The sequence below is a fragment of the Xenopus laevis genome, chromosome 1S, assembly GCF_017654675.1.
Source record: "Xenopus laevis strain J_2021 chromosome 1S, Xenopus_laevis_v10.1, whole genome shotgun sequence".
NCBI lineage: Eukaryota > Metazoa > Chordata > Amphibia > Anura > Pipidae > Xenopus > Xenopus laevis.
This window is the reverse complement of record NC_054372.1, coordinates 170,697,828-170,712,103: the sequence shown is the minus strand read 5'-3', so window position 1 is coordinate 170,712,103 and position 14,276 is coordinate 170,697,828. Positions and strand designations below refer to the sequence as shown.

Sequence of the window (14,276 nt, the reverse complement as noted above, 5' to 3'; positions counted from 1 at the left end):
TTTTTTAAGGCTTGCCCCTACCCAAACGCTAGGTTTTTAGGTCAAAAAGCCCTTACCCCCATGATTTAAAGGGATACTGTCATGGGAAAAAAAAAAATTTCAAAATGAATCAGGCAATAGTACAACTCCAACAGATTTCTGCACTGAAATCCATTTCTCAAAAGAGCAAACAGATTTTTTTATATTCAATTTTGAAATCTGACATGGGGCTAGACATTTTGTCAATTTCCCAGCTGCCCCTGGTCATGTGACTTGTGCCTGCACTTCAGGAGAGAAATGCTTTCTGGCAGGCTGCTGTTTTTCCTTCTCAATGTAACTGAATGTGTCTCAGTGGGACATGGGTTTTTACTATTGAGTGTTGTTCTTAGATCTACCAGGCAGCTGTTATCTTGTGTTAGGGAGTTGCTATCTGGTTACCTTCCCATTGTTCTTTTGTTTGGCTGCTGGGGGGAAAGGGAGGGGGGTGATATCACACCAACTTGCAGTACAGCAGTAAAGAGTGATTGAAGTTTATCAGAGCACAAGTCACATGACCAGGGGCAGCTGGGAAATTGACAATATGTCTAGCCCCATGTCAGATTTCAAAATTGAATATAAAAAAATCTGTTTGCTCTTTAGAGAAATGGATTTCAGTGCAGAATTCTGCTGGAGCAGCACTATTAACTGATTCATTTTGAAAAAAAAATTTTTTCCCATGACAGTATCCCTTTAAGGCTCCTTAAACTTCAGAATCCTCCCTGCGTGCCTGTCCTGAGATACGGTTAGAGGGAGAAGTGGGAGGGTAGCTGTGTTGTGTGAAAAGAAAACATGACCCTTCAGGAAAGAGTGGCTATCTCTGCACAGTAAGACTGGAGAAGGAGGGGATGAAAAATGTGACTGTGCAGGCAGATGTGAGCTCTGCTGTGGAAGTACCTGACCCATGCTGTAGAAGGAGAGGGCTGGAAACAAGACTAAGAGGAGAGCTATGCTGGGACACAACACTAAAGACTAAAGCACAACACTAAAAAGCATTCGGAAATGGTGAGCTTGAGCTGTGTTGAATGGGGAAGTACATGTGAGCTTTTAAAAAAAAAAAAAAAAAATGACTCCTATACTTATTTCTGAATATATATGTGTGTTTAATACATTTCCGATGTTTTATTAACCCCTGGAAAGAAGCACGCTACACTATATTTCGTTAGGTACTTCGTACCAATTTACTTTTTCTACCATGAGCGCACCGATCTTTGATAATTTTCTGTTTCACTTATATAGCAAGAATATAGTATAGGCTTATACTTGAGTCAATAAAGTTTCCCAGTTTTTCTAGGTAAAATTAGGTACCTAGGCTTATACTCGGGTTGGCTTATACTCGAGTATATACGGTACTAGGAATTCCTCCTGAGACATTGCTACTATGACTGAGCGAAGCGATTCCATCTTGAATTTGCAAGGACGAATAAATTTGTTCAGTTCCTTGAGATCTAGAACTGGACAAAAAGACCCGTCCTTCAGATCTAGAACTGGACAAAAAGACCCATCCTTCTTGGGTACTATGAACAGATTGGAATGTTTCTCTGGGTGGGACTGGAATGACCACTTCTAATTGGAGCAGATTGAGAATGACCTCCTGGAATGCCTTGCGTTTGGAAGACTCCTGCGGAAGTCTGGACATGAAGAAACGTCGAGGGGAAAGAACTGAAAACTCCAGGTGATAACCCCGAGTCACTATTTCATGTAGCAAGGGTCCTGGGTGAGAGATGACCAAGCACTTGTGAAGTGGTGTAGTCTTCCCCCTATGGCCCCGGGCCCGATGCAGGACCATCATGATGAGGCGTTGTTATCTGTGGTCTCGGTAAAGGGTTTTCGGGCTTGCCATGACGATCTGGCCTTGCCGTGATTGAATAATCACGTCCTCCCTCCTGACACAACAAAAAACTGAACTGGGCTCCGCCTGCTGGGGGATATAGCTGGCCGGGGCAGAGCTAGTTTAGTTTTTACATTGTTGTGTCCTGCCTCCTAGTGGCACCAGCTATACCCCACTGTTTCCTGTGTCCCCCAAGCCGACAATGGAGCAAATAACTTTTTGTCTTAAATGAGGAGCGTTACATTTACACTGCATCCCAGCATAAGAACCTTATCCCATCTGTGAAACAACGTTGTGGGAGTCTCCTGGTTTGGGCATGTTTTGCTGCATCTGGGTGGCTTGAAATCATTGATGGAACAATGAATTCTGAACTATACCAGAGAATTCTATAGGAAACTGTCAAGTAATCTCTCAATGAACTGAGTCTCAAGAGACAGTGGGGCATGCAGCGAGTCAAACATCCAAAACACACAAATCATTCTACCAAAGAATGGTTAAAGAACACCCACCCCCCAGTAACAACAGCACCCAATACAAAATAGCTTCAGCTCTTGGGCGTTGGTGGGTTTCTTGATATCAACTGCTCACTTTAGGCCTTTCCGCAACATTTCAGTTGGATATAGCTCAGGACTTTGACTTGGCCATTCCAGAACATTCACTTTATCCTTCTTTAGGAGTACTAAACTCCCCCTTAGTAATAATAGCCCCCCTTAACTACCTTCAATCGCCCCCTCATTGCACTGTATATTAGACAGAAAGGTACCTGCTCAATGTTTTCAAGAAAGCTTGATCATAAAGTGTTTTGCATTTTAATTCTTGCTGTATTTAGACAGAAAGGTGCACCTGAAAAAACAAACCTGATCCTAAAATGCAGAGCAGCACAGCGGAGTTCCCCAGCACAATCTCCTGTCCATTTACATTCTCTTCTGGTCTCTTCACGACTCTAAGCCTGAGAGAGAATGTGCAGATGGGCCTATAGTCAAGAATCAGCTTCAACTGAGCAATCTCCCTCAGGGTTCATGTCAGTTAAGGGACCTGAAAGCATGCAAAAGTCAAGAAGATGGCGACAGGAAACTCCGCTGCGCTGCATTTTAGATTCAGTGATTTTTATATTCAGGGGCACCTTGCTAATACATTGTGTGGGGAGGGAAGGGTGAGGGGGGTGATGAAAGGTAGTTAGGGGGGCCAATTCAAAGTCCTGATCTTAATACAAATGAAATATTGTGGAAAGGACTAAAGTGAGCAGTTCGTGTCAGAAAACCCACCAACATCCAAGAGCTGAAGCTGTTCTGTATGGAAGAATGAGCTAAAATTCCTCCAATTCAATGTGCAGGACCAATCAACAGTAACAACAAACATTAAGTTGCAGTTATTGCATTACAAGGGGGCCACACCAAATACTGAGCTAAATTCACTTACATTTGCCACACATAGGTTATTGGATCTTTTTTTTCAATAAATAGATGACCAAATATATTAATTGTTGTTTCACTTGTTTAACTAGGTTTTCATAATCTACTTTTAGGAGTTGTTCGATGATAAGATAATGTTTCAGGTCACATTCATATAAAAACACAGACAATTTTGGGTTCACAAATTTCAGCACATTCTTTTGACACTAAATTTGATCCTAATTCACATACAAGATTGCTTTCTAGGAGGATCAAACTTTGAAAACTGCTCAAATCTCATTTTGTCCATACCTGCCGCTCATGACCTCCCTTGGGGAAGAATGGGAATCACTGCACTAACACTATTAAATCCCTGCTTTCCTCCAACTGTGGTTATGAAAAAGTAAGCTGTAGTATAACAAAGTGCCTTGAGAAATAAGTATAGTCTGGGTGGAGAATCATAGAATACCTCTCCTCATCAAGAATAATGGAGCCATCCTCTGCCACTTTCACACGTGGGACCAATAATGGACCTTCGTCTTCCTCTTCATCTAGATCTTCATCTTCATAGACAATAGTTTTTTTCTCTGGCCTAAAGGGAAAAAAATGATCATTATGATGTGCATATTATTAAAATGAATTTGCCATAAAGGAAGATCTTGCAGACTGAAGTCAAAGAAAGCCAACAATTTTTTTTGTACAATTTGTTTCTACCAAGTAGTCAAAGTCTACTCCAGCCCACAAAAATAGTTAAAACAATCAACCTACATAGAAGCATGGAAGCTCAATTGTGCCGCATAAGGGCTTTTCCCCATTTATTAGGTTAAATGGAACATTTCAAGGTGGAGTTGTTTCCCTTCATACAAGGCAAATAAAGGCAACAATGCAAAGGTCAAGACAGTGTTGTTTTTGCAATTAGGAGTGGTGAGAACCTTGCATGTGGTGGCATTACTAGCACCTTATTGGGGGTTGCAAAGTCATAGTCTCTACACTAGCATTCCCCAACCCCTGGACATAATAGGGTCTGCTGACACAGACTATAGAATATGCCCCAAGGCTCCCCTATGTATATTGCTACATGTATAGTGTTGGTGCCCTATAAATGTGCTCTTAATAATAATAGTTGTAACATGTACCAGAAAAGGGTAATGCAGATATTTTTTAAACATAAACCTTGCAAACATATGACAAACAGAGTATTTACTATCTATTGGGTTTTTACTTGCTTTAAAGGGTAAAATGGTGTTTAATTTAAAGGGTGAGAGTCACTTTACCTTATAGTACACATTAACATTACTTGCATTTTATATACTAGATAGACAGACAGAATTTGGTATTTACTTGTATATTATATGTAATTACACACCCATGAATGAAAAAAAAAAATCAAAAATTGCAAAACCTCAAATGCAGACTTACCCAGCACTCTGAGATTCAGCAGTAGAAGACTTTTCACATGTATCTTTGTCAAAAAGTGAAGATCTATAAAGAAAAACATAACCCAAAGCAGCTGAATTTAAATGACACGTATGTGTTGAAACATTTAATTATACATTGAACTACAATTGATGGCAACAGAAAAACACAGCCAGGAAGCATTGGGAGAAATTGCCAAACGTGCAGTTAATATACAGTGTACGTAGCAAGGATGGATTTTTTCCCTCCTCTAAGGCAAATAAGAGGCTTCTTCAGATGTTTATTTATTTTCCTTACTCTGGATCAGGGGTAGGCAACCCGAGGCTTCGGAGCCTCATGTGGCTCTTCATCCGTTTGCTGCGGCTCGGTCTTTTGGTTTTGCCCGTCATGTCGTCTATATAGACGTCCCAGGAGTGATAGGCAAGACCAAGCCACAGCAAGATGCTTCATCATGGTCCTTACCACGATCACACACAAGACAAGAGAAGGAAGATCAGCATGAAGCTTCAGAAACAGAAGTCACATTAAACAGATGAGAACACTAGCATTTAATATGGTTATATAGAGTTTCATTTATTTCAAAGTAGGCCTGCACATACACACATCCTGCTTTGCAGCTCTCTTGGTTTGCACTAATTGGTTTCCAGGCAATAAACAATCAGTGACTTGAGTCGACGTGAGTCATAACTGTTGCTTTTGAATCAATTGCAAACTCACTGAACAGTTATGTTCCATGTGGCCCCCCTTAAAGTCACTGACTAATTCAGAGTTAGAGAGCTGAAAAGCAGGAAGTTGGGTTCTGTTATGTTCTGCTAGACATCCAGTCACTCCAGCCTTTATACATTACATTTTTGGCTAACTAACTATATTAGAAACATTCTTTATTTTGCACAGCCTGTCTATTTACCCAGTTTTTATTTTTACACTGAACTGTTCCTTTAAGCTAAAACTGTGGCATAAACTGATGTAACTGCTGGTCACTCAAAAGGCTGGCTATGCCTATAACTGCACTCAGTCTGGATAATACCAGTAATATTGCATCCTATTCAAAAGACCCTCTAAAAAATGTCAGGACAAGTGGAGACTTTGGAGGAGGGTAGATGATGGCAAAATGAAACTGTGTATTATACTTCTCTTGTGCAGTCAGTGCAGCAAAATATGTTGGCGCTCTATAAATATGCTCTTAATAATAATAGTTGCATGAACTTGCGATGCCTGAAGTTGGACAGAATCAAGAATAGAATTTAGAATTATATCGGCAATTAATCTGTTGGTTCTAGTTGATCTTGTAACAAAGCCACAGATGATAAGACAACAAGTTGCATTCAATAATTTAGTAACCTACGTCATCGGGTTGTTTTCTGGGACGTAGCGAATGAAATCCCTCATGGTCATTTTGGAGTGGTCTATCTCATCGCGGAGGTCTGAACTTGAATTCTTTTCTTTTGATGATCTCTACAAACAAAAACAAAGCAACATAGTAAGTTAGGTTGAAAAAATGACACACACCCGTCAAGTTCAACCTTTTATATCTATATATAACCTGCCTAACTGCAGTTTACCCAGAGGAAGGCCAAAAAAAAAAAAAAAAAACAAGAAACTCCTTTGAAGCCTCTCCAATTTGCATCAGAGGGGGAAAAGAATTCCTTGAATTTCTTGAAGCTTTTCAATTGGTCTTGATTATTTTTATATATTGTTTTTCAATTATTTTCCTTCTTCTGACACTTTCCAGCTTTCAAATGGGGGTCACTGACCCCATCTAAGAAATCAAATGCTCTGTAAGGCTACACATGTATTGTTATTGCTACTTTTTATTACTAATCTTTCTCTTTAGGCCTCTCTTATTCATATTCCAGTCTCTTATTAAAATCAATGCATGGTTGCTAGGGTAATCTGAACCCTAGCAACCAAATTGCTGAAGTTTCAAACTGGAGAGCTTGCGGAATAAAAAGCTAAATAACTCAAAAACCACAAATAATAAAAAATGTAAACCAATTGCAACTTGTCTCAGAATATACCTCCATACATTATAATTACCATTCATTTAAAGGTGTACAACCCTTTTAAGTGCCTCTTCTCCAGCATAAACAACCCCAACTTGGGCAGTCTTTCCTCATAGCTAAGATTTTCTATACCTTTTACCAGCTTAGTTGCCCTTCTCTGTACCCTCTCTAATACAATAATGTCCTGTTAGAGTGATTGAGACCAAAACTGTACGGCATATTCTAGATGGGGCCTTACAAGTGCTCTATACAGTGGAAGAATGACCCCCTCCTCCCTTGACTCTATGCCCCTTTTAATACAATTCAAGACCTTATTTTCCCTTGATGCTGCTGACTGGCATTGCTTGCTACAGTCAAGTTTATCATCTACAAGGACTCCAAGGTCCTTTTCCATTATAGATTTACATCAGGGATTAGATTTGGATTCAGATTGCCGTTTGTTGGAATCTTTTGGAGAATATTTGGTACTTGCCAGATGTGGATACTTTAGATTTGTTGCATCTCCACCTTTTGGTTCATGCTGCCTGTCAAGGCACGTACACGCATCCATACGAACATACACACAAATATATTAAAAAAAAAAAAAAACTAACTTACATATTGGAAAATATTGCATCCAATACAATAATCCCTTCCAAATGGAATCGGGTAAATAAAAATATCTCCTGCATTTCATGACATGTAAGATATTACTATAATTAATTCAGGCTCAAGGAAGAGTAATTAAAAAAAAGGAAAATAATTTGATGTGACATTTTATCTCTATCATGCACATGTTAAAATCTCTGTCTTGTGGCACATAGCGGCTTCATTAAAGGCATTGCTAACTTTCTCAAAATGCACAAAATCCTCCCCAACAAACACTTCGCAGAATATGCTAAGAAAACCTAAACAGTGACTTTGTTACATCTGACATTATAGTTAACAATGAAACCCAATCCTTACTCTCTCTTTTCTTAGTTCTTCACGAAGCAAATCCCTTAATGTTCTCGCTCTTTTAAGTCTTTCTTTCTCCAAATTACCACCAATTTTCTTTCCAGGGGAAGGTTTTGCTCTCTTTGGGAATTCTTCGATCATACAAGATCCCTGCGAGGGTCTCTCTTTAAGTGGACACAGATCATCCTTTGGTTGATGTTCAACAGCTTTCACAGGACTTATTTCAGGCTGTTTAAGGGCAGGTTTCTTAAACGGGGTAAAGTGTGGAACTTGGGGCACTGGAGTCCTCTTTTCAGGCAATGATGGTTGGGAAATGCCAGGGGGAGTAGGTATTTTTAAAAAGTTCTCAAACTTGGCTTTCTCTGGAGTAGCTTCAGCCACTCCAATACTAGGTACAGCTACAGGAACTTCTCCTTGAGAAGCTTTCTGTGGTAATGTGGTAACTGCAGAAGGAATGGAGACCCTTGGCTTTGCAAGATTAGGCAAAGTAGCAATTCTTTTCCTTCGCTGGAGAGGTGTAGATGCTGAACATGGCTGCACTTCAGTTGGGGGAGCATAGTTGCACCTGACAAAAAATGGTATAGTATGAGGGAAAACAACAACAAAAAGCAGACAATTTAATGAAAAGCTACATTGCACCATCAAAGGGGGTCATTTACTTATTGCATGGTGCACAATGCAATTTCAGATACAATCGCCATTTTTTTTAATGCAGCAATTTCTCCGTTAAATCATGGACAAACCATCATTGCATGCACCAGGTGAAACAACTGTAGCATCGATGTGTCAAAAAGAACACAATTGTGCTTGTGACACAAATCAGACATAACTGTACTGAAAGACTTCTAAGTCTGGTTGCTTTCATTTCCAGCATTTGGTGTGTGTGCATCCCATTCTTTAGGCACAACTGCACTGTAGCAATTGATGCAGGCCCCTAAATTACGGCATACTGCCTGGTTAAACTAATCTATTTTACATCTACTAATCTTCCATTAATTTTCCCCTAAATTAGAAATAATGAATTTATAACTCACCATATATATAACTTCTACTTGGGTCTCATGCAATGCTTTCCCCTCGTACAAGTTCTCTCATTACACAAATTCTTATTAACACAAGGGCACTATTTTCTATAGGATAAAACTATTTTTGCTTGAAAACATAATTACTATTGCACCTTCAAGGATATTTGAAAACCTAAGATGTCTTCATAAAGTGCATTAAGGGATACTGTCATGGGAAAAACATTTTTTTTTTCAAAATGAATCAGTTAATAGTGCTGCTCCAGCAGAATTCTGCACTGAAATCCATTTCTCAAAACAGCAAACAGATTTTTTTATATTCAATTTTGAAATCTGACATGGGGCTAGACATATTGTCAGTTTCCCAGCTCCCCCAGTCATTCATATATATGACGAAGATCCCTGTGAGGGTTCGAAACATTGAGTGGAATAAAGCACAACTTATCTGCATTGTAAACAACCTGTGAGTGTCGCTCTTCTTCGCAAATAAATAAATATATATATATATATATATATATATATATATATATGTATATATATATGTATAGAGATAGAGATGTATAGAGATGTATAGAGATATATATATATATATATATATATATATATATGTATAGAGATAGAGATGTATAGAGATGTATAGATATATATATATATATATATATATATATATATATCCCAGCTATAGTCAGGTGATCCCACTGGTGTCTAATAAAAGGGCAGCCAAGTATGGAGGTTTACTTTGAAAGCAGCAAGTTAAGTTGCAGGTAATACCTAGTCCCTTTGTAAAATGTATAATGAAGCAATAGAATTCTTAATGAATCAGATAAAATTGAGCATAGGACTGGCCAGATATGGGATGACTTTGACGTAGTTGGCCAGCTTAAATATATTGCAATATATGGACAAACAATCCCTGTTTTGTTTAAAGGGTAAGGCATTTTTTAGTAGCAGTATGCACAAAATGTCGCTGTCTTAAATATATTGATAATGGGTTGAGTGCAGAGGACTCTTGTATTTGACTATATGTATTTTGTGGTCACAGCCTCATTGCACCCCCGCCTAATGGTTTTAAAAAATAGTGGTGAGCACAACTTTCCCTTGTTTGTTATAGTTTATACAGGAGCAGTGACCAGCTCTATGTTGTAGCTCCCACCCTTCCCAGCTATAGTCAGGTGATCCCACTGGTGTCTAATAAAAGGGCAGCCAAGTATGGAGGTTTACTTTGAAAGCAGCAAGTTAAGTTGCAGGTAATACCTAGTCCCTTTGTAAAATGTATAATGAAGCAATAGAATTCTTAATGAATCAGATAAAATTGAGCATAGGACTGGCCAGATATGGGATGACTTTGACGTAGTTGGCCAGCTTAAATATATTGCAATATATGGACAAACAATCCCTGTTTTGTTTAAAGGGTAAGGCATTTTTTAGTAGCAGTATGCACAAAATGTCGCTGTCTTAAATATATTGATAATGGGTTGAGTGCAGAGGACTCTTGTATTTGACTATATGTATTTTGTGGTCACAGCCTCATTGCACCCCCGCCTAATGGTTTTAAAAAATAGTGGTGAGCACAACTTTCCCTTGTTTGTTATATATATATATACTGTATATATCTATATCTATATTTCTGCAGTTGGATCTTTATTTCAACCAGTATCAACTTTTATAGACCACTTCTTACAGCCACTTGTACAACTCATGCCATCGTTTACACAGGATTCCAGCCATGTAATCAAGATATTCCCCCTAACAGCCTCCTTGTCACTATGGATGTTACAAGTCTGTATACAGTAATACCACATCAACAAGGGATATCTGCCTGCAAAAAAGCTCTGCTTACCTCACATACCGCGGATGTCCCCATTGAACTTCTTTTGCATCTATTAGAACGAACACTTACTAGGAATTTCTTCAGATGTCGGGGACAGCTATGGGAAGTGCGCTCACTCCTTCTTATGCGAATCTTTTTATGTTGGAGTTTGAATCTACCTATATACTTCCGCTATTGGGGACTGACATACTCACCTACTTTCGCTATATCGATGACCTCTTCCTGATATGGACCTCTTCTAAAGAAGCGCTGCTTTCCTTTCATCAACAACTAAATGACCTTGAGACCCCCATCAAACTAACCTTGAAGTTTGATACCAACAATATTGAGTTTTTGGACTTAAACAGCTTTCTGGCAGACTCACAAATAGGTACCAGACTATTTAGAAAACCTGATCGAAATTCAATTTTACCCGCCTCAAGCAACCATCCTCCTGCCACAATCAGAGGGATCCCATACTCACAATACCTCTGTGTTATATGTAAAAATAGCTCAAGAGAGACTGCCTTGCTACAGACACGGGAAATGTACAACAGATTACTAGAAGGGGGATACTCCGAGGATCTTTTAAATACACAACTGGAACGAGCTTTGCAATATACACAAACGACATTTCTGGCCAGTAAATATATCAATAACAACCCAACCACTCCGCTAATTTTTACTACTATGTACTCGGCTGCCTCTCATCCGCTGTCTGCAAGTATTAATAAACATTGGCCGATGCTAAATATGGATGAATCTCTGTCCTTTCATCAGACAGCTAAACCAATGATGGGATACAAGAGAGATCGGAGTCGAAGGAATCTACTGATGCGCACTGACTTCCTGAGAACAGAACATACAGATACTAACTGGCTAACTAAACAGAAGAAAATGGGCTGCTTCAAATGTCCACTATTACTTAGGATAGCAGGAATATACTATAATATTGTTGACTAGGGTCTAGGATTTGGGCTGTGTCCCACTCATTTGACCTAATTTCTACTCCTTATTTTGCAGTACTGAGCACGCCTAAGAGTAACTGAACCTGGTATGTGGACTCCTAAAAATGGGGTTATATAGCGCAACCCTCCACTCTGGTAAGTCCTGTGCACCCGTGGTCTAATAATATGGGAAAATACAGTACCAATGTGGGGTCATTGTCAGCATTTCCTAGCAGATAATGTTCCCCACAGTGCCTGTTAATACCCTGGTCATAACAGCGCTTGTGTACTTTGGCCTCAGTATCAGCTTCGTCCAATGTCTGGCCATATAGAGTTGCGCTACTGGTCTGACCTAAAGAACGGGTTGCTAGGCAACACGTGTCTGAGGTTTGCGCTCGCAATTACCCAGTTCTGGTTTGAGTTCCGGTCCACCTCTGCAGCTTCTAAGACGGGTCACAGTGCTTCTAACTGCTACTAGATCCTAGGTGCTGAGTATGATTGCCCTCTGTGCGGGTCTGGTCCCTCCCCGATATGTACTCCTACAATGCGGTAACACTTTTATTCTTTTTAAATCACAGGATCACTTATTTTCTCTTTCACACTGGTTGCTAGGGGTTCCTAGCAACAGCATTTTGGCGCCAACTCTAATCCATTTAAGAGTCCCCTCTATGCACTGTTATGTCTTTTCCCTGACGAAGGTTCCAACACAGAACTGAAACTTTGGAATAAATAAACCTTGATTTAGATTAACTTTTTTTGTTTTGGTTGATATATCTCTTGGTGTGCCGTCACTTGATACTATACATATTATTTCTTAAAGGCTAGCACCCAGACTATCCTTACTCATGGTTGTGCGCTCCATCAACGTCTGGAGATTATTACGGATTCTGCACCCAGGCACATAAACTTCATTGTCGAGAGTGCCAGTATCTTTGGCAAAAAAAAAATATATATATATATATATATAAAAGCAATGCAGAAGAACGCCACTCACAGGACTTGCTGAATCAATCTTCCAAAGGTTTATTTGCTCAACGTTTCAGTCCCTAACAGGGACCTTCGTCAGGAATCAAACAGTGCAATCAGACCCACAACAGTGTGACAGAGAGATATATATATATATAGATATATATATATATATATATATATGTGTGCCACACAACCAGGTATGTATAGATTCCGTCTATATGTCCACTATATTTACTTTTATATGCTAAGCTGGTAGTCCATTCATAAAACATGTGGCACACGCTGTAGACAATATATTCTAATTGGTTTTGCTTTAGCCTCGTGTTTACTATGGCAATAATATTTATGACTTAAACCTAGTTTTACAACACTTGGGGGCTTTTAAGTAACTGGCAGAATACATTACAATTTAAGTACTAACTAAATAATACAGTGACGAATTAGTGTTCTACTGTAACTTTTTATTCATATTCTATATTTGTCACACTGCATATCTTTTTAACTTCAAATTTCCACTTTTAACAGTACTGTTGTGAGAAATATTAATGAGTAATTACTCTAAGCACATTAGCACTCTTCTGAGGCTCAAGATTTTAGCTATCTATATATATATATATATATATATATACACATATTGCTCACTTTAATGATCGATATAGCTTTTTTAGCCTTAATTGATGTATTTGCTACACATGATGTTTTGTCACTTCCTGTTGATGGGTTCAATGGGATTTTGGGTATATAAACTTGTTTGGATGTTTGACATGGTTGCCTTGAGAAAGGTCCCTTTGTGGACCGAAACCTCACGTTGGCTTTACATGTGATTTCTTTAATACACTTTGACTATTCAAGAAATATCTTGGTGCTGCTGGTCATTTTTTCATATATATATTCTCTATGAGAGTCGAAAAGCGTTGATGCACCATGCATGAATAAATACACTTTGAATCACACCTGATGGGCAATGCCGTGAGTGCTTTCTTTGAACTTTTATTGATTTACTGGCTAGCACCCGGCGAGAATACTTTTGAATGGTGAGTGCCGTCTGATCCTGTTTATATATATATATATATATATATATATATATATATATATATATATATATATATATATATATATATATATATATATATATATATATATATTATATATTATATAATATATATACACATATACATACATACATACATACACACACCTCTGAGTCTCCCATGGTCCCATGGCTTATGGCACACAGAGTAAATTCAACACCAGCATACTATCGGTTGGTGGAGAATCGCAAGATACCATCAGGTTTACTTGCCATTCCTTTGAAGAGGAAATGCTTGGCAACGCCTCTGCCCAACTACCGAAAGTGTAAATAAATATGTGCTTTTCTCTAACAGAATCATACCGATCTCAAGGGGTACTGCTAAATTAAATGACAATACTTCTAGTGCCTGTGGGTCCAGGTCAGGCCCGGACTGGCAATTTGTGTGTTTCGGTAAATGCCAGAGGAGCGAGCTGTAACTTGCCACAGACAATCACTATTTATTGGGCTGTTTGGGCCTCTGTGTACCTATAATGCCAGGGCCTATTTTGAATTTCAGTTTAAGTATCTACAGCGGGGATAGATTCTTAACCTGTGCGTCAGGAACAAAATTGTGCGTTATAGAATGAGTGTTCATAATCCTCTTTAATACAGTTTAATTTCTTCCTACGATAGACAATTAAAAATGATTTACAGATTCTAAATAAATGTCTGGCTCACAAAGCTTCAGATGCGAGAATAAAAGGATTATGCGGAGTGAATGCTCAGTGTGTGACATATGAACCACAAATAGGGTTGCCACCTGGCCAGTATTTTACAGGCCTGGCCGGTAAAAATGATGGTTGATCCCAATGTTATTAATAGGGGGGAAAAAAAGAGAAATGTATAGGAAGGCCGGTATTTTTT

General features: G+C 38.8%; 1 protein-coding gene across 4 annotated transcripts in view; it reads right to left on the bottom strand.

Annotated features, from left to right (window-relative positions):
* The window catches only part of bdp1.S (B double prime 1, subunit of RNA polymerase III transcription initiation factor IIIB S homeolog), a 52,528-nt gene that overhangs the window by 37,200 nt on the left and 1,052 nt on the right, over nucleotides 1–14,276 (bottom strand). For all 4 annotated transcript variants that reach the window (XM_018244406.2, XM_018244408.2, XM_018244407.2 and 1 more), the window contains exons 2-5: nucleotides 7,602–8,157; nucleotides 5,999–6,108; nucleotides 4,657–4,719; nucleotides 3,707–3,829 (exon numbers count right to left, since the gene is read on the bottom strand). In XM_018244406.2, the coding sequence (XP_018099895.1) occupies nucleotides 3,707–3,829; nucleotides 4,657–4,719; nucleotides 5,999–6,108; nucleotides 7,602–8,157 (852 nt within the window). The remainder of the gene's footprint in view (nucleotides 1–3,706; nucleotides 3,830–4,656; nucleotides 4,720–5,998; nucleotides 6,109–7,601; nucleotides 8,158–14,276) is intronic.